The following is a 20,541-nucleotide window of genomic DNA, read 5'->3' as shown; positions in this document are numbered from 1 at the left end:
TTTTTTAAACATATTTTATTGATTTTTTACAGAGAGGAAGGGAGAGAGATAGAGAGCCAGAAACATCAATGAGAGAGAAACATTGATCAGCTGCCTCCTGCACGCCCCCCACTGGGGATGTGCCCGCAACCAAGGTACATGCCCTTGACCGGAATCGAACCCGGGACCCTCGAGTCTGCAGGCCGACGCTCTATCCACTGAGCCAAACCGGTTCTGGCAGCAATTGGCTTTTTCAACTGGTCAGTGTTTCATGGGCACTGTACTTGTCAGTATGTATAGATATAGTTCTCTTTTTATATTGGCTGCATAATATTCCATTGTATTGATATGAAATAATTGCTTAACTTCATATTTTACTGAAGAACATTGGGGTAGTTTTCAGATTTTTAGTATTACAAAACAATGTTATATTGAGCATCTCTGGCAACTTGTGTAGGTTTTCTATAGAACACATTCCTAAAGTACAGTTGCTGACTCACAGATACATTGATTTAGAATTTTGATATGTGTTGCCAAATTGTCTTTGAAAAAGTTGAATCACTTTATACTACTTCCAACAGTATTTGAAAGGACCCACACAGTGATATCACTGGATATTTTTGATATTTAAAATTTTCCAATATGATTTATTAATAATGATACTTCATTTAATTTGCATCTTTTCAGTAATACTTAATTGATGTCTTCCATGTTTTTGTGAGTGATTTATATTTCCTTGTATATTAAGTGCCTGTGACCTTTGCCATTTTTCTATTTGGTGGTTCCACATATTTCTTAGAGATTTATAAGACTTTTTGTATACATGGACCTTTTAGCTTATGTTTTATGTGTTGACCTGTTATTTCTAGTTTGTTTGTGTTCATACTGATATTATTGTTGCTTTTTAGTTTTTATGTTAAATTTCCATCTATCTTTTGAGAAAAATTGTCAGGAATTAACTTCCCCAAAAGTCCTGGACTCAGAGAGTTTAACAGTTTACTTCTTTAAACTTCCAAGAATAGATTACACTAATATAACTTAGGTAGTTGCAGAGCATAATGAATGATCAGAGCATAATGAATAAATCAGCAAAATGAATGTTATCAGCAAATTAAATGAATACTAACTAGTGATTCAAATGGGATGCATGTTAACTTTAAAAAGTGGTTCACCCCCCGCCTGGTGGTTCAGTTGGTTGGAGCATGTTCTTGTATACCTGAAAGGTTGCAGGTTCCATCCCTGGTTGGGACACATAGGGAGGCAACTAAATCAATAAACATATCCTTGGGTGAGGATTAAGAAAGAAATCGTTTAATATTAAGGAAATGAATTTTATAAAAATAGGTCAGGAGATACTGGGAAGAGGTGAGGATTCAAGAGTAAATACTAAAAGAAAATAAGGATGTTATAAACTTTCAGATCAAGAGATCAGAGGTAAGGGTAGGATTTGATAGAACAAATAGAACTTCATCACTCTGACAAGGCTAAAAATGAGACATGGAAGCATGTAATTACCATGGGAGCATGGTAAATAAAAAGCACAAAAATAATGTCAGAAATAAGTTTAACCATGTTAACAAAAAAGGAAAGTAATATAATTGGTAAAGCTCACTGATTAAAACATAGTAATATATTAGCTAAAACCAAATTCAGTGAAGTCATAATTAAAAATAGACATAATGGCTGAAAATCAAACAATCAAAATTATGTTATTCATTTAGCAAATACTTATACCAGGTAGGTACCAAAACCCCAAAAAATAAGTACCTCTGGGGTAGTCAGGGAACAAAGATGGTGACTTCAGATTTGATTTTGAGTTTTCTTGGGGTACCCAGGTGATAGTGACAGGTAAGATCTGTAGCTCAGGAGCAAAGCCTGGGCTAGAGATAATGGATTCAGCAGTCAACTGTATGTTGAGAATAAAGTCATGAGAGTAGGTGAGAGCCTTCAGGCGTGTTGTTTATGTAGTGAACAAAGGTAATGGTATTGAGGACAGAAGCCTCTGAAATACATAGTTTTAAGTTCTAGAAAAATAAAAAGAGTCCGCATAACCTTTGTCAAAGCAATCATGTATTAGAAGTAGCAGGCAAAAAAAAAGTGCATGGAAGAAGAGAATTTTTTACATTAAATATCAGGAAATAAGTAAGATGAAAACTGATATTGAAAGTAAAATTATCAGTACCACAAATTACCATGTTCCTTGAGTAGATCAGTTATAAAGTTTTATAACTTACCTGGAGAGTTTATAACATTGTCATAAATAAAGAAGCATTTTTAAAAATGAAGAGTTTACTTAGATTTCATTAATCAATAGCAAGCAGACAATTACAGAGGTTACAAGTCTCTATAGATGCAAAAGCACTGGGAGAATTATTCTCTCCTCTTTCAAAACTGTCATGCATCATAGTGGCAGAGTAGGTGGAATGCTACACTCACCTCTTCCTAGGACCAACTAAATTATAGAACAAAAATCCTGAGTAACTTAACTGAAGACTAGCTGAAGAGAAAGAAGTCTTATAACCAAGGATTTAGAGAAGCAACATCAAGACTGATAGGAAGGGTGGAGACATGAAAAGGGCTGGCCTTACACCTCCTGGGTCAGCTGAGATTCACTCTGAGAAGTGTGGGGTCTAAACCCCGAGCCAGGTTCCTCAGCCCAGAACATCCGAGCCTAGAAAAGGCACCCACATAACATCTGGCTGTGAACAGCAGCAGAGTTCTGTCCACCAGAGAGAGATGGTAGTCCACTAGAGACACAGGGCTAACACACAAAATTTCATTCACAGCCAGTCACCCAGAGCTCCAGTAGAGGGAGGGCAGAGTTGACTAGAGTCATGTGAGGTGAGATTGGGCATTATCCCTCTGGGGAGGGAGCTGAAGGAGACAGCTGCCAGTATCTCTGTACTGAGTCATTCTCCCATACTGCAGGAACCATATTTCTTGAGCGGAACTCTCCCCTTGTATTGCATGAGCCTGGGAGAAAGCAATAGTCTTACAATCTGGACTCCCTCTCACCCGACCCTGTTAAGCTTACACCCTGCTGAGGAGTACAACCAGGAGACTGAGCTTAACAGGAAGCTGACAGGCAGAGGTGAACTCTGGCTGCCTTGGGACTTTTGATGAAAGGCCTCTGGGCTTGGTGCGAGTAAAAGCTGGCCTTGGTGCACAGCTTGGTCCTTCCCATGTGTACCCAAGCCCAGCAAAGGCAGCCACACTTGTTGCTCCAAAACAGGTTGCCAAGGGCCAGTCACAGATAACATCTTAACATTGGTACGTACCCTCCCAAGAGACTCAGAGCCAACACACCCAATGGCCAGCTTCAAACAACGTCAAAGAAGGATGTAATATGCTTCAAAGAAGTGTATCCAAAAGGAAATCTCGGCAAGGGCCATACCCTGCTGAGGTGAATTTCACTTCTTGTGGTTAACACCTGCACAGCAGCTTGCATACATGGTCACGGTTGAGCCTCAGCATCAGCCAGCCTGAGACTCCATCCCACACACAATGGGCCAATAGCAATCAAAACTCAATTACAAGAGGAGGGCCCACATAACCCACACAAGGGCCATTCCTGGAGCATCCAGCTCAGGTGATCAAGGAAACTGCACTGCTGGATCCCACAGAACACCTACTACATAAGGCCACCAAGTGAAGACAAGTAGTCATAGATGATCTGATACATAGAAACAAACATAAAGAGGCAGCCAAAATGGACAAAGAAAAAGGCCTCAAATGAAAGAACAGGATAAATCTCCAGAAAAAGAGCTAAAAGAAATGGAGGCAACAATAGGTTGCATAAAGCAGAGGATCCAATTTGGAAAACAAGTTAGAAAACAAACAAACAAACAATCAGAGCAGCACAAACTAAAAAGAATTTTTAGAAAATGAGGCTATGCCCTGGCCGGTGTGGCTCAGTAGTTGGGCATCAAATCATGCACCAAAAAGTTGCTGGTTCGGGTGAGGATTTAAAAAAATACACCAGTGGCATATTTCACAGAACTAAAACATCCCCAAAATTTATATGGAACCACAAAAGACCTTGAATAGTAACAACAATATTGAGAAAAGAATATTAAATTTGGAGGAGTCATGTTATATGATATCAAAGTATACTACAAAACCATATTAATCAGAATAGCATGGCACTGGCATAAAAACAGACATATAGATCAATGGAACAGAAGAGAGAGCCTAGAAATAAACCCAAGCTTGTGTAGTCAAATAATATTTGACAACGAAGGCAAAAACATACAATGGAGTAAAAATAGTCCATTCAATAAATGGTGCTGGGAAAATTGAGCAGATATGTAAAAAAATTAAATTAGATCACCTTCTTGCACCATACATAAGAATAAACTAAAAATGGATTTAAAGACTTAAACATTAGACTCAAAACTATGAAAATCTTAAAAGAAAACATAGACTGTAAAATCTTGGATATTACTAATAGTAACATATTTTCTGATATATCTCCCTTGGCAAGGAAACAAAAGAAAAATAAACAAATGGGACTATATCAAACTGAAAACTTTGCAAAGCAAAGGAAACCATCACATAGACATAGACCACAATGTGGTGAATGCAGGGTAGGAGGGCAGGAGTGGGGGGTTGAGGAGGATATTGGGGTGATAAGTGGTAATGGACAGAGACTTGACTTGGGGTGGTGAATAATAATACAGTGTATAGATGATGTGTCGTAGAATTGTGCACCTGAAACCTATATAATTTTGTTAACCAGTGTCACCCCAATGAATTCAATAAAAAAGGAAAAAAACAGTTTAGAAGCTGAGTAATATATCTTTTATGTAATCTAGATCCTATTACTGATAGTTTTGCTATTCCATTCAGTAAATTCAACTTTTCTTAGAAGTTAGAAACTAATATAAGCGTTGTAACATTTTAGTAATGTTCTGAAGCTTTTTAGTAAGCAAACTATACGTCTAGTAGTTTTCTTATCTAAGAAGCCATTTATACCCATGTGAATTTACAAACAGAAAACTATATCCCTGCTGCTTTCTGAGATTAAGAGAAATTTGGAAGAACCTCAGTTTTCAGTACAATTTCAGAACAAATTTCAGTTCAAATTCAGAAAATTTTGGTTATAATTTTCAGTAATAAGGTTCAATCAAATGGGACACTTACACTTTTATGTCACCTTATTTGGATACTCTGCCAGAGTATCACCTCTTTGAGATTATACTTTAGCCAGCTTACTTTAGTTAGGTTACCAATTTTGCTATATTATGGAGTGAGTTTATGAAATTTATCCTGTGTGTCATGATCAAATATACAAAAAGGGGACATATGTAATATTTTCAACAATGAAGATTTAAAAAAATAAAAGAATATGGTGACCTTGGTCCCACAACCACAAGGAACTAAATTTTGCTAACATCCTAAATGAGCATGTAAATGAAATTCTTTCCTAGGGGTTGGCCAATATGATAACTGTTTTGAGATGCCCTGAGCACAAACCCAGTCTTGTGCCATACTTGAAAATTTGACCTACACAATTCTGATTAGTAAATGGGTGTTTTAAATCACCTAGTTTTTGATCATTTATTATGTAGCAATAGAATACAAATATACGAACAATTCCATTAAAAATCAATCAATTAACCAATTAATTAAATTTTAAATTTATTGGCATAAATATTCCCTTATACTTCAAACTCTGGAGACTCTGTACTGATATCACTTCTCTTATTCCTGACATTGGTGATTTGTGTCACCTTTTTTTATCATGATCAGTTTGGCTATATTTTATCAATTTTATTGATCTTTTCTTAAGAATCTAAAGAGAAAGAAATGTACAATATGAAGATTTAGAGAAAGGTAGAGGGAACAGCACTTTCACAGTCCCTGAAAGGGGGATAATTTGGCATTTTCATAAAGAATAAACTGGAAGTGGCCAAAGGAGGAATCATGGAGAACAATTCTGAGACTTACACAATAATATAGATCAGAGAAAGATAATGATAGCTTGGACTGCTTATAATGGCTAACAAGATGTGAGAAGTGGTTAGCTTCATAATATATTATGAGGTAAATCCAATAGGACCTGCTGATGTCTTATATATGGAGTGATGGAGAATAGTCACAAATAATGCTTAGTCTTAGGCCTGTGGTTAATGGTAGCTTTGTGAAATAGGAAAGATTGGAAGGAGCAGATTTGAGCTATTGTGGGGAAAGGGGGATGGAGGAAAGGCCTCAAGAGATCTGATTTATACTTATTGAACATTTTGAATGATTAGTTGACTCAAATAAATTTTTTCTTTTGTGTATATTTTCTGTTTGCTTAAGTTATCCAGGAATTTCACTCTTCATCATGTAAAAATTGTCTAATGAAAGCACTGTATAGGAGATATTCAAGGTAAAAGAGGCAATGTTTGGCAACTACATATAGTTTCCAGTAAAACATTAAAGTTGTAATATACTGGGAAATAGAAGAAACAGATAAATGTGTAAATCTTTTTGTGCTAAAGTCATTGGAGTGCAGTGATTAGAGTTAGGTTGTACCTTATGTTAATAAACCTAATAACGAAATATTCTGTTTCAAGGTAGTGTATATAATGTGAGTAACCATGAATTTCTTTAATGATATCAAAATAGTGAATTCTGAAATTCATTGTTCTTTTGTGAAGTTCTTTGTATATAAATTAGATATTTGAGGTGACTCCGGAAGATTAGGCCTAGAATCCCAGACCTCCTTTAAAACAGACCACCATCTAAGTTCAGCCCAAATAGAACTGATAGGACCTATTTGGTGTCCTTTGTAATAGGTCCAGAGGATGACTAATTTCTAGAGGTAGAGGGATTCAATCTGTAATTTTGGAAAATGATACACTAGAGCAGGGGTGGGCAAACTTTTTGACTTGAGGGCCACAATGGGTTCTTAAACTGGACCGGAGGGCCGGAACAAAAGCATGGATGGAGTGTTTGTGTGAACTAATATAAATTCAAAGTAAACATAATTACATAAAAGGGTACGGTCTTTTTTTTTTTTTTAGTTTTATTCATTTCAAACAGGCCGGATCCGGCCGGCGGGCCGTAGTTTTGCCCACAGCTGCACTAGAGGGAAACCACTATGCTCTCCCCGAAAATAGTCTCAGAGAATTTGGCTGAACTATTATATTGATCTCTTTCTTGATTAGAGTAAGCCTCCAAGTCAGGGTAAAATTATTTCAGTCGTAAACGGAAGTAGAATTCTTTCAGTGGTAAACTGAAGTAGAATTGTAATAGAATACTGTACGAAATAGAGGAAGTTTTAAATTTACATTTTTATTTCAGCAAACTGCTATATAAAATACAATAAGCATTCAGTTTGAACATTTCTCTGAGGATAGGGACCTCTTTTGTGTTACTCATTACTATATTCTCAGCATAAGCACAGTGCGGCCACTCTGATATGTTTCTATATGAATATGTAAATGAATGAAACTTCAAATTAGAAAGTGTGGTTTATTTTGTGATTTTTTTCTTAAACATGTTTCTTCACTAGAGGGTGCTGTGTACACATGCTATACTTTTAAGTGTTTTGTGTGTTTTTTTATTATTTGCCATGAGATTGGATTTTAAATAATCTGATTTATTAAAAGCTTTCATTTCTCTTTTTGCTTTCAAAGCAATACTGATGGTATTGTGTATTCATGAACTTGAGTAACTATTAATGGAAGCATTAACACAAATGTTTCTTTTCTTCCTCCTCTTTAGAAGACTTATGACTCCAATCATGTATGCTGCACGAGATGGTCACCCTCAGGTGGTTGCTCTCCTTGTTGCTCATGGAGCAGAAGTTAATACCCAGGATGAAAATGGTTATACTGTGAGAATCCATTACACAATGTTCCTTTTTATTTCTAAGACATTGATATAATTATTAGTATTAGGCCACAAATATGTTTGAAATAAAAGTTACAGAAGGGCTAGGATATAATTGCGTTTTGATGAAGAAAAGCAACAGCTGAAATATAAAAAAGGAATTATCTGTCTCTCTTGGTCCTCACCATTGACAAAGAAGCTGTAACACACAACAAAACCTGGGCTCCAGAATACACTTAGAATTCTTTTTTTATAGAACACAATTCAGTAGTTGGCAGATAGACCATTTTATTATATAACATCACTTGAGTGTGTAAAACATTTCTTTTATACTGAGTACTGGAAGTTTGCTTTGCAATTACAACTTTGGAAATACGTTTACATTAAATTGTGAAAGGAAGAGATTGCATAATTTCATTAATTAACCATGTTTACTTTTTTATTTTATTAATTGTTCTCTCCCTCTCATATATAGTTCCTCTTTTTAAACAATATTTTCCTCCCCGCCTCCCACTTGTCCAGGCTTTAACATGGGCAGCACGTCAGGGTCATAAAAATGTAGTTTTGAAGTTGCTTGAACTTGGAGCTAATAAAATGCTACAAACCAAACATGGAAATACACCAAGCGAGATTGCAAAAAGAAATAAACATCTAGAGGTATTCTTTTATATATTAAACTAAATTTTCTATGGCATGTTATGTTGTTATTTGTATTCTAGAGTAAATGCTGATAACTAAAGCTCTGTGAAACTTGAAAAAGAAATTTGTAGTTTTTTTTCTTCTAAGCTTTGAAGATTTGAGGACTTTTAATTAGTTTATTGCATTATTAAATCTAGGGTATGTGACACTGAAATAGAACATTAAAGAACATCAAAGAACAATATGAATATGAATGATTATTTTGAGTTTTAAGTTGTTTCTTAAAATGAGATTTAATTTTGTATTTTGGCTAATTATGTAGCATAACCTTGAATTACTAAAAAGTTAGATATTAAAACTAAGGAATTTCCCCATATCTTTTTGAGGTATGGAGTTGGGATTTGTATACATTTAGCCATGCTTACTACTTCCTACCTACTTAACCATGTATTTAAAGTACTAACTTAGTACTCAATCTGAGTTACTTACCAAAATGGAATTTTTCGTTTTGTTTTATATTGTATGGAAAATATTAATTAGTATATTATTTTGTTTTTTCTATTTTTAATTAGATGTACTTCTTTTCTGGTTATTATTCTATTTTATTTTATTTTTTAAAATATATTTTTATTGATCTCAGAGAGGAAGGGAGAGGAAGAGAGAGGTGGAAACATCAATGATGAGAGGGAACCATTGACTGGCTGCCTCCTGCACATTGGACTGAGCCCGCAACCCAGGCAGGTGCCTTTGACCGGAATCGAACCTGGGACCCTTTCATCCACAGGCCAATGTTCTATCTATTGAGCCAAACTGGCCAGGGCTCTGGTTATTATTTTAATCAAGGAAATATTTGCTTAATTTATAAAAAGTTATTCTCAGGATAGTAAATTGTGAAAGTTCAGTCCCTCTCACCTTGGAAAAAAATTCTTTCTAGATCAGCGGTTCTCAACCTGTGGGTCGCGACCCCTTTGGGGGTCAGACGAACCTTTCACAGGGGTCGCCTAAGACCATCGGAAAACACATATATAATTACATATTGTTTTGTGATTAATCACTATGCTTTAATTATGTTCAATTTGTAACAATGAAAATACATCCTGCATATCAGATATTTACATTATGATTCATAACAGTAGCAAAATTACAGTTATGAAGTAGCAACAAAAATAATTTTATAGTTGGGGGCACCACAACATGAGGAACTGTATTGAGAACCACTGTTCTAGATATAAAATAATCACATTTAGTTTCTTCTAAGTAATAGTATATAATATTGTTAACTGTATTTGAATGGTTCAACTTTTTTCAGATTTTCAGCTTTCTTTCTTTGACTTTAAATCCATTGAAAGGAAAGCTTCAACAGCTAACTAAAGAAGAGACTATTTGTAAACTATTGACAACGGATTCTGGTAAAGAAAAAGATAGCATATTTAGGTAAAAAACCTTTTTACTGTTCAACAGAATACCTATAATTCAGTAAAAATTGTGCATGATTTTATTACTTCTAGTAAATGTGATATATGATATCTTAAACTTATAAGAATTTTTAAATATCACTTAGAAATGTTTGTTTTCTAAGTGCTTTATTCTCCAGAATTTTAGAAAAATTTTATATGTGTGTATTGACAGTAATGAGGATAATTTTTGACTTTATACAAAATATCCACAATAAAATTTATTTCTAAAAGGTTCTAAGATTATGTTTTTGTTAGTGCTCAATTTTTTTGAACACTAAGTTTTTAGCAGATTTCTGATTTTTATAAGCTAAAATTAAAAATACACATTTTTTTCTGAACACCATTGTTCAGTATAGGCCACAAAATTGTTATCTATTTACCCACATTTAAAATTATTATTAAATTCTTATTTTTTGCAATTAGTTTTTCTTGTACAAAATCTCACAAGGAATACACACACACACACACACACACACACATATATCAGCAGTTATTTTCATTCTTAGGAAAGATTATATTTTTCTATCACATGTTTACTTATATCTTTACTCAAGAAACCTTTCTTATTCCTGATATAACATAGAGCTGTTGTGTAAATATGCAAATATATTTTACATATATTCATTTTTACTCATTCTTTCTCTGCATTATAAATACTTATTTATTGTTTGGGCATTTATAGTCTTTTTCTGAAATTGACATTGCTATAAATATATATAGTTCATATACAGCATTTGGAGACCTGGAAGTATTTTTACATGGTCTTGGACTTGAACATATGACAGATTTATTAAAGGTAAGACATTGTATAAGCTACAGTAAATTACTTATGTATATTTGTTGGTTAACATGACATTAAATACCCATAAACATGCATATGAAGAGTCCCAAATGCACTATTCTCTGTAATTTGTACTTAAAGCATTTTGAAAATCTGTACTTAAAAGAGTGTCAAAAATTTGTACTTATAAGCTTTTTAAAAATTTATTATTCTAGAAGTTTATGTAAATTTTATGGCTGGGATAAACAGCTTTTACTTACTGCCTAAAGCTTCACGAGATCCTGCTTGTACATCTAAGCCCTTTGTTTTTGCAATTGCTAATCTTCCTGTATAGAATATTAGAAGAAGCATGATTTTAAACCAGATAAACCTGGGATCAGATTCTTGCTTTAATAATTATTAACTGAAATATGTTACTTAAATATCTCCTTTTTTCATGCTGATGATAATAATACCTAATGTAGGGTTATCATAACGATTAAATTCATATGCCATCCACTGTTATAGGTACTTTAGGTATGAATTATGGGGTTTGAATAGATGACAATTATAAGATAATTAGAGGCCTGGTGCACGGATTCGTTCACTGGTGGGGTCCCTCAACCTTGCCTGCACCCTCTCGCAATCTGGGACCCCTTAGGGGTGTCAGAGAGCCAGTTTTGGCCCAATCCTCGCAGGCCAGGCTGAGGGACCCCACCAGTGCACCCTAACTTGATGTTTTTCTATGCTTTTCTGTGTGTATATTTAATTCCTCTTTTATTTTCAAACTAGAGGCCCAGTGCACAGATTCGTGCATTGGTGGGGTCCCTCAGCCTGGCCTGAGGGGATCAGGCTGAAACTGGCTTTCCAACATCCCCCAAGGGGTCCCAGATTGCGAGAGGGTGCTGGCCAGGCCAAGGGACCCCACCAGGCCTCTAGGATGCATATAAGATCTCTGGTTAATCTCTTTCTGCCCTCCCCCTCTGAGATTCATCAGTCTGTTCCATGTTTCCATCTCTGTGGTTTTTGCTCCTGCATTGAGCATCTGCCCCCTGGTAGTCAATGCACGTTATAGCTACCGGCCAGTCGGCCAGTCAACAGGTCACTTAGGCATATATATATATTAACTGATACTGAAGGATTAAAGCACTATTTATGATAGGCTGTCGTTCGAAATACACACATTCTGTTTGGGTAGTTCAAAATTAGACTTCCTTGTACAATCTTGAAACTTATTTGAGATACATTGAGTAAAACTAAATGTTATTGGTGGTTTAATGTAATATAAATAGAAATTTTAAATATTCATAAAGCATAATTTCTATCCAATCATATAGAGTAAATATAAATTGTAATCATTGTCTTTGAATCTGGAAAACTAGCTATATTTATACTTTTTAAGGTAATTATACATATTTTGACATTTATTACTATTTACCTAGTGGTGTAATTTTGTACCTGCATAATCCTATCCCCGCTAGAAAGTTGAAAGTTGTTTAGGAAGGTAGCTTATAACTAACTTATATACATGTTGCTACTTCCTCACCTACTGTTTTATTTATATTAAAAGGTGGCATTCTTTTTTCTTTCTACAGGAAAGGGATATAACTTTAAGACATCTTTTGACCATGAGGAAAGATGAGTTTACAAAGGTAGTATCAATTTCAAAAACTGCAGACATAATCTTTCATATTTCTAAAATTTTAGATGGAACCTTTTATTTTCTATTTTAAAGATCCTAGGCTATAGAGCAGTGATGGCAAACCTTTTGAGCTTGGTGTGTCAGCATTTTGAAAAACCCTAACTTAACTCTGGTGCTGTGTCACATATAGAAATTTTTTGATATTTGCAACCATAGTATAAAAAAGATTTATATTTTTGATATTTATTTTATATATTTAAATGCCATTTAACAAAGAAAAATCAACCAAAAATAATGAGTTCATAGGTTCACCATCACTGCTATAGACCATGAGAGATAATTTGCTAGGTTTTTTATTATATATGATTATAGATAACCAAAATCTTCTGTTATGGTGTTGTTATTTTAAGAACATTTAAAATCTTAAGACTGGATTTTTCTTTTGATTAGTCATGACATTTCAATTAAAACTCCTCCTTTATTTCTAAATATAAATTAAAATTTTAAAACAGGTTACTTAGAAATAAGAGGTGTTTTTTGTGTGAGTATGAATGTGTCATCCAAATATTGCCTTTTGCTGGATTTTCACAATGGTCAAGACCTGTTATTTCATCATCTGATATTACTAAGCAACAATTTGAAAACACTGTGGGGAATATGAGAGTTACTTTAATAAATAGGACACTTAAAAAGTAATGATCTTTCTGAACATATTGGAACACATTGGCATAAACACTGAAACTTGAAATCTTTAGTATCACTGAAAATCGAAATAAACATACTAATTAGCTAAATCCAGGAAAGAAAATTTAGTTAATACTAAGGGTAGAATACAAACATAAAGAAGACAGTTCTCATGTAATCACGGATATTTCAAATAATATTTTGAAGGAAAAATTGTATTACTGTGGTTTTTTAGGGTACATATTAAAATCTAGTCATTTATTTTTAGAATCCATCACAACTGTTATGTATTGTAAAAAATTTACTGAAGTTACTGCATATCTAAGTATTTTAATAATGTAAGCTTCTTAGTCACAGCTACAAGCAAATCATATTTTTTCAGCGTTATTTTTTCTATATGTATCTTTTTTCAAGATGTGAATCAAGTAGAAAACTTCTATAGTAATTTTGAATATTATTCATGTATGACTATCTTATCGCACCTTGAAATTATATCTATTTAGAATGGAATTACCAGTAGAGATCAACAGAAAATTCTGGCTGCTCTTAAAGAACTAGAGGTAGAAGAAGTAAAATTTGGAGAATTACCTGAAATAGCAAAGTTGGAAATCAGGTAAAATTAACTTACTGGTTTACATTAATACTGTTTAGAACCAACTGTTCTTTTTTTTTTTCAGTTTAATTTTGACAATGTTTCAGTCATTTTACTTGATGGCATCATTTCCCCAGATAGCTCATTTTGCAACACTTTGTTATAAAATGGGAGATATTTTATAAAGTCGACTTTGAAGTTATTTTACCAAGATTTAAGTGTCAATTTGAAAATATAGTGCAGTGATATTTTCATTTAGGGCAACAAGAAAGTGTTTCTCCTATAGCTCAGCTCTATTTTTAGCTATAAAGTTCATTTTCAATATTATAAATTTGTCACACACTGATAGTTAATAACATTAGTAATCTAAAATCTGTTTTGAAAAGAATATTTGAGTTTATTAATGTATTATTGAGTATAAAAAGTTTTAACTTTATTTTGAAACAATTATAGGAGCCCCCATGTACCCTCATCCAGTCTCACCCAATGTTAATATCTTGCTTAATATCTTGCAAAATATCAGAACCAGAAAACTGATATTGGTACAGTCCACATAGCTCATTCATATTTCACCAGTTACACATGTACTCATTTGTATATATGTATATAGCTCTATGCAATCTTACCATATAACTAGAGGCCCGATGCAGGAAATTTGTGCAAGAGTAGGCCTTCCTTCCCCCAGCTGCAGGCACCGGCTTCCCTCGCAGCCCAGGCTTCGTCCGGAAGGTCATCCGGAAGGATGTCTGGTCTAATTAGCATATTAACACTTTTATCATTATAGAAGTTAGAATATAGCTTCATGTACCTACTGTCATAATCAATACACCTAACATACCATTACCACAAGGCTCCCTCATAGTACCCCTTTATAACCACACCTCTCCCTCCCTTCTTCCCTAACCCCTAGCAACCAATAATTTGTTACCGATTTTTATAATAATGTTATTTCATGAATATTATATAAATGGAACCATACAGGGTATATCCTTTTTTGATTGGCTTTTTTCAGTCAGCCTAATTTCCTTGAGGTTCACTCAAGTTATATCCTATAAAATATAATACTTACAAATTCAGTAGTATTATCACTAGTCTGCCTAAAACTAATGTTGCAACTATGATAAACATTAAACACATAAATAATAGATTTCCACATTATTTTAAAATTTAGAGGTTTTTCAGGAAAAATATAGATGATCCAGGTTTTTTTTTAAAAAACTTTATTACAATGTTAAATTATTTTCCTTTCTCTTAATATACCTCTTTGTAACAAGAAGATATGTTTTCAAAATAATTCCTCATAATTGCTTCAAAATAACACTTAAGCACATTGTGAAGGATTTCAGTTGTGAGGAATTAAAACCAGCAAACTTTGAATTACTTGGTTCATTTTCTTTACTTAATTTATTTTATGAAGGAATAGTCTAAGCTTTGCATGCTGACTTGCAAATTAGATGTTTTAATATAACTTATTTGTATGATGGCAGAATTGCCTACACAAATTTATTTTGTGGATTTTATACACTTAAAGAATGTGCAGAATACTGAATGGTTTACTTATTAAAACTGCTGAATTTTTTTTAACAAAATAAAACTGGAAGACATATATTTTAGGAATTTGACCTTGTTATTAAATCACAGACTTTGTTTATATGCTGTTAAGGAAAAGGTTTTACTTCCCATTTTATTCAAAGTCATTCTTTAAAGAAGAAATTAGTCATTAAGTCATAAGAAAACTAACAGCAAGAAAAGTTGAACTGATTGATTATAATCTTCTGATAATGTGATTTTAACAATTTAGCTACTGATTTATTTTAAGATACTTTCTTCTGTGTTGTAAATTTTCTAAAATAGTCTCTCCTACAGTAACACATGCACAGTACACTTATTTTTTCTACACTTAGCCTTAGTATGTTTGCAGATTTATAGAATGTATTATACAAATATTAATAACTATTATATTACTACTTTGAGATATTTTGAACAGCAATAGTTGTTTTCATGCATGTCTTGACATTTTCAACAATTTCTGCTAGACCTTTTCTCTAAGCCTATCTGACGTCTACTTAAATTTATCAAAGGCATCTCAAAAATATTTCCATTAAGAAAACTGTTTCTCCGCCAAAAGGAAAAATCTGTATAGATACAAAATTTTATGTAAAAATAGATTGTTTACATATGTTACTTATAAGCTTTCTAAAATCAGAAACCTACATATTTAATAGGGGAATTGTTGAATTACATTGCATCAATATAATTATGTATTGTGCCATTAATATTATGAGACTTAATGTCATGGGAAAATACAATAAGTATAAAAAGCACAATATAAAATGGAGTGTGAAGTATAGTGCTAATTATATACATGCATAAGAAAAATACTGGAAGAAAATGTGTACTATAAGAAAATATTCTGAAAGAAAATAGTTATCAGTCATTTTCTTTGGATGATAAGAGTACTGGTTATTTTAACTTTTTTAGATATTCTACAATGAGCACAGAGTACATTTATTTGGAGTACCTTTATTTAAAGTATAAATTTTAATACTTGACTTTACATTTTAAAAATATGGTCTGTTGTTTTACTCTGGTGAACACTATGTTATGCTGCAGTATGAAATCTATGATATCAAAGTTTATATCTTTATCACTTATATAATGCAAGTAGCTCTCCTCCTTGTTATTATTCTGAGAACAGGCTGGAGAAACAGCCCCAACCAGGACATGCTGCTCTTGTGGCAAAGGGAAAAGAGAGCTGAAAGAACCAGTCAGTCACTCTTAAAGCTTCTGTTCAAAACAGTCACTTTCAGTCATATTTTATTTGCCAAAGCAAGTCACACTGCCAGCCATATGTCACTGGGACACGGAGTATAATTCTATGGCAGAGAGAGGCCTGGTAATATTTAGCACAGTAGAAAATACATAACTTCATCAAGTAATACAATATACTATACCTATGCCATGTCTGCTTATTTTTAATTCTTTAAATATGTACAGAATTATCAGGGTTTCCATGTAAAGATATATAGGGGGAATCCTGTACTGCTCTGGGTTGGGGGTGGGCAGCCATTCACATAGTTGTATTTTTTACAGCTTACCTATCCATACTCAGTAGCTCTGAACATTATATAAGAACTAGAGGTCCGGTGCACAAAATTTGTGCATGGGAGAGGGAGTGTCCCCTCAGCCCAGCCTGTAACCTCTCCAATCTGGGACATCTCTCTCACAATCAGGACCGCTGGCTCCTAACTGCTTACCTGCCTGCCAGCCTGATCACCACTAACCACCTCTGCCTACCAGCTAGGTTGCCCCCAAATGCCCTACCCCCACCAGCCTGGTGGCCCCTTACTGCCCCCTGTGCTGGTGTGGTTGCCCCCAACTGCCCCCCTCTGCCGACCTGGTCGCCCCTAACTGCCCCCCTGCCAGCCTGGTCACCCCCACCTGATGACCTGGTTGCCTCTCACTGTCTCCCTTGCTGGCCTGGTTGACCCCAGCTGTCCCCCCTCTGCCAACCTGGTCGCCCCTAACTGCCCCACCACCACCAGCCTGGTTGCCCCTTATGCCCCCCACCGGTCTGGTTGCCCCTTACTGACCCCCTGCCAGCCTGGTCACCCCCAACTGCCCCCCACCTGATGGCCTGGTTGCCCCTCACTGCCCCCCCTGCTGGTCTGGTTGCCCCCAACAGCCCACTTGCCAGCCTGCTTGCCACACACAGCCTGTTGTTGTCAATAAGTAGCTCTGTTGTCAATAAGGTCGTCCCTCACTAACCCCCCTGCTGTCCTGGTCACCCACACAGCCTGCTGTTTGGTCGTTACTGTGACGGCATCCTGGACAATTTGCATATTCCTCTATTAGTATAGATGGTATATATTTTCCTTTTATTCATTAAAACTCTAATTTTGTTCATTATTTTACTTATTTGGACTGAGTTCTTATCATCCTTTCATCTGAATAAGAGTTTATAAGTTTATATTATACATATATATATGTGTGTGTGAAGTGCTTATGTAGAATTTTATACCTGCTCTCAGTTGATATTTTGAATGAGAGTTCTCAATGCATCTTAATTTCCTTGAACTCATTAAATAAAAAAGACACTGGTCATTAATGAAATACCCTTGCAGTAATTACTCATTCTTTTCATTGATAATAAATAAAATTTGAGTAAAGAGTACTAAGTGTGCCTTACATAAATATTACGTAGAAACAAAACTGATACAAGTAATGACTCCTGTTATTTTAAGTAAAGATCGGAAAGAAAAGGGAATAAAGAGTTACATATTTTTTTATCTGTCTTAATTATTTTATTTTTTTAATTAAATCTTTATTGTTCAGATTATTACATTTGTTCCTCTTTCCCCCCCCCCCCATAACTCCCCTCCTTCCAGCTCCCACCCCACCCTTCGCCCTCACTCCCCACCCACTGTCCTCATCCATAGTTGCACGATTATTGTCCAAACTCTTCCCGCACCCTCCACACCCCTTTCCCCCCCAAGAATGTCAGTCCATTCCCTTTCTATGTCCCTGATTCTATTATAATCAACAGTTCATTCTGTTCCTCAGATTATTTATTCACTTGATTCTTAGATTCATTTGTTGATAGATGCATATTTGTTGTTCATAATTTGTATCTTTACCTTTTTCTTCTTCTTCCTCTTCTTAAAGGATACCTTTCAGCATTTCATATAATACTGGTTTGGTGGTGATGAACTCCTTTAGCTTTTCCTTATCTGTGAAGCTCTTTATCTGACCTTCACTTCTGAATGATAGCTTTGCTGTATAAAGTAATCTTGGTTGTAGGTTCTTGGCATTCATCACTTTGAATATTTCTTGCCACTCCCTTCTGGCCTGCAAAGTTTCTGTTGAGAAATCAGCTGACAGTCGTATGGGTACTCCCTTATAGGTAACTGATTTTCTTTCTCTTGCTGCTTTTAAGATTCTCTCTTTGTCTTTTGCTCTTGGCATTTTAATGATGATGTGTCTTGGTGTGGTCCTCTTTGGATTCCTTTTGTTTGGGGTTCTCTGCGCTTCCTGGACCTGTAAGTCTATTTCTTTCACCAGGTGGGGGAAGTTTTCTGTCATTATTTCTTCAAATAGGTTTTCAATATCTTCCTGTCTCTCATCTTCTGGCACCCCTATAATTCTGATGTTGGTACGTTTGAAGCTGTCCCAGAGGCTCCTTAGACTATCTTCGTATTTTTGGGTTCTTTTTTCATTTTGCTTTTCCAGTTGGGTGTTTTTTGCTTCTTCGCATTTCAGATCTTTGACTTGATTCTTGCGCTCCTCTGGTCTGCTGTTGGGAGTCTGTATAATATTCTTTATTTCAGTCCGTGTATGCTTAATTTCTAGTTGGTTCTTTATCACAGCATCGAGGGTCTCATTAGATTTCTTGTAGATCTCAATAAGTTTATCGGCGGCTTCTAGATAGTTCTTGAGAGACCTTAAAAGTGTGGTTCTGAACTCAATATCCTCCCTTGATAGTTTTGTCCTGTTTCTTTGTCTCCGCATTTTTTATGCTTTCTTGGTGCACCCCCTAGTGGTCTTTGTGCGCAGTCTTGTGATTAAGCCTTGATTGTTGTAGTTAATACTAGAGGGATTTGACCTCCAGGCCGACTGGCTGTGAGAATCCACTGTGTCTGCAGTGGGAAAACTTCTGTCCTCTGGAGAGGTGCTAATCTAGCCTTTGCCTGAGGCTATCTGGCAAATGGCTCTGCGCAGGGCTTGGGCAGGTCGGGTCACAGGGGATCAACAGGCGGGTGGAGGGAGCAGTTATGGCTGCTCTCAGTCCCGTTCCCAGAAGCTCTGCTTCTCAGAATCTCAGCAACCGCTGCAAACCTCGGAGAGAAAACTGCCCTTGCGTTCCAACCAATGCCAGACAGTCCTGCTTCTCCCGTTTGAGTCTGGGTCCCTAGAGACTCGCCCGGATCTGGAGCTCAGAGTCTGAGACTCCCTCCCAATTGAAAACGACAACCACGCCCTCAGCCACCAGCCCGCTCCACGTGCACCTCTGTACCTTTGTATTTTCCACACTGCGCCTCCTTTGAGCCTCGGTATGCTGTTCTCTTTCCTTCTAGTTGAAGAATCTCTCCTCAGCCAGCCTTCCTGTGGTTCTGGGTGATGTCCGTTCCGTCTTTTAGTTGTATTTTTGAAGTGGTTGTTCAAGGCAGCAAACTCTGGTGTTTACCTATGCCACCATCTTGGTTTCCCTCTATATTTGTTTTTAAAATGCCTTTATAAATACCACTTTTCCTATCCTACCACTGCCACCAAAAAATAAAAAAATAAAATACCACTTTTCCTAAACAGAACAAGAGCATATCTAAGTTATTTTTCATTTTTAATCTTTATTGTTGAAAGTATTACATACATCCCCTTCCTTCCCCTCTAACCCCTTCTAGCCCACCCTCACCCTAGTGGCTTTCAAACAAGTCACTTCTCTAATAGCCTTCCAGAACGAATTAAGTTCAAGAACCAAGGTTCCACTGCATTTATTTGATGCACTTGTCAATTGGATTGTTTTCTTAGTTTCCCTTTCTGATAGTTCATTATTAATGTATTACAGCAACTGATTTATAGATATTTGTTTTGTGTCCTGCCGTTTTACTGAATTTACCAGTTATAGTAGTTTTTGTGTGTGGAATCTTAGGGGTACTCTAAATACAGTATCATGTCATCTGCAAATAATGACAGTTTACTTTCTTCTTTCCAACTTGGATGTCTTTTATTTCTAGGACTTTCAGTACTGTGTTGAATAAGAGTAGTGAAAGTGGACCTCCCTGTCATGTTCCTGATCTTAAAGGAAATGCTTTTAGTGTTTCTCCATTGAGTATGATGTTGGCTGTGTGTGTGTGTGTGTGTGTGTGTGTGTGTGTGTGTCATATATAGCCTTTAATGTGTTGAGGTATGTTGCCTGTATTCCACCTTTACTGAGAGTTTTTATCAGAAATGGGTGCTAAATTTTGTCAAA

General features: G+C 35.4%; 1 protein-coding gene across 4 annotated transcripts in view; it reads left to right on the top strand.

The window, feature by feature from the left end:
* The window catches only part of ASZ1 (ankyrin repeat, SAM and basic leucine zipper domain containing 1), an 86,050-nt gene that overhangs the window by 45,649 nt on the left and 19,860 nt on the right, over positions 1-20,541 (top strand). For all 4 annotated transcript variants that reach the window (XM_070424973.1, XM_070424971.1, XM_070424974.1 and 1 more), the window contains 6 exons: positions 7,693-7,804; positions 8,323-8,457; positions 9,749-9,873; positions 10,617-10,692; positions 12,252-12,308; positions 13,486-13,595. In XM_070424973.1, the coding sequence (XP_070281074.1) occupies positions 7,693-7,804; positions 8,323-8,457; positions 9,749-9,873; positions 10,617-10,692; positions 12,252-12,308; positions 13,486-13,595 (615 nt within the window). The remainder of the gene's footprint in view (positions 1-7,692; positions 7,805-8,322; positions 8,458-9,748; positions 9,874-10,616; positions 10,693-12,251; positions 12,309-13,485; positions 13,596-20,541) is intronic.

This window comes from Myotis yumanensis, unplaced genomic scaffold (genome assembly GCF_028538775.1).
Source record: "Myotis yumanensis isolate MYYU_CA2020_CCGP unplaced genomic scaffold, mMyoYum1.0.hap1 SCAF_9, whole genome shotgun sequence".
NCBI lineage: Eukaryota > Metazoa > Chordata > Mammalia > Chiroptera > Vespertilionidae > Myotis > Myotis yumanensis.
This window is presented reverse-complemented; position numbering and strand designations above follow the sequence as displayed.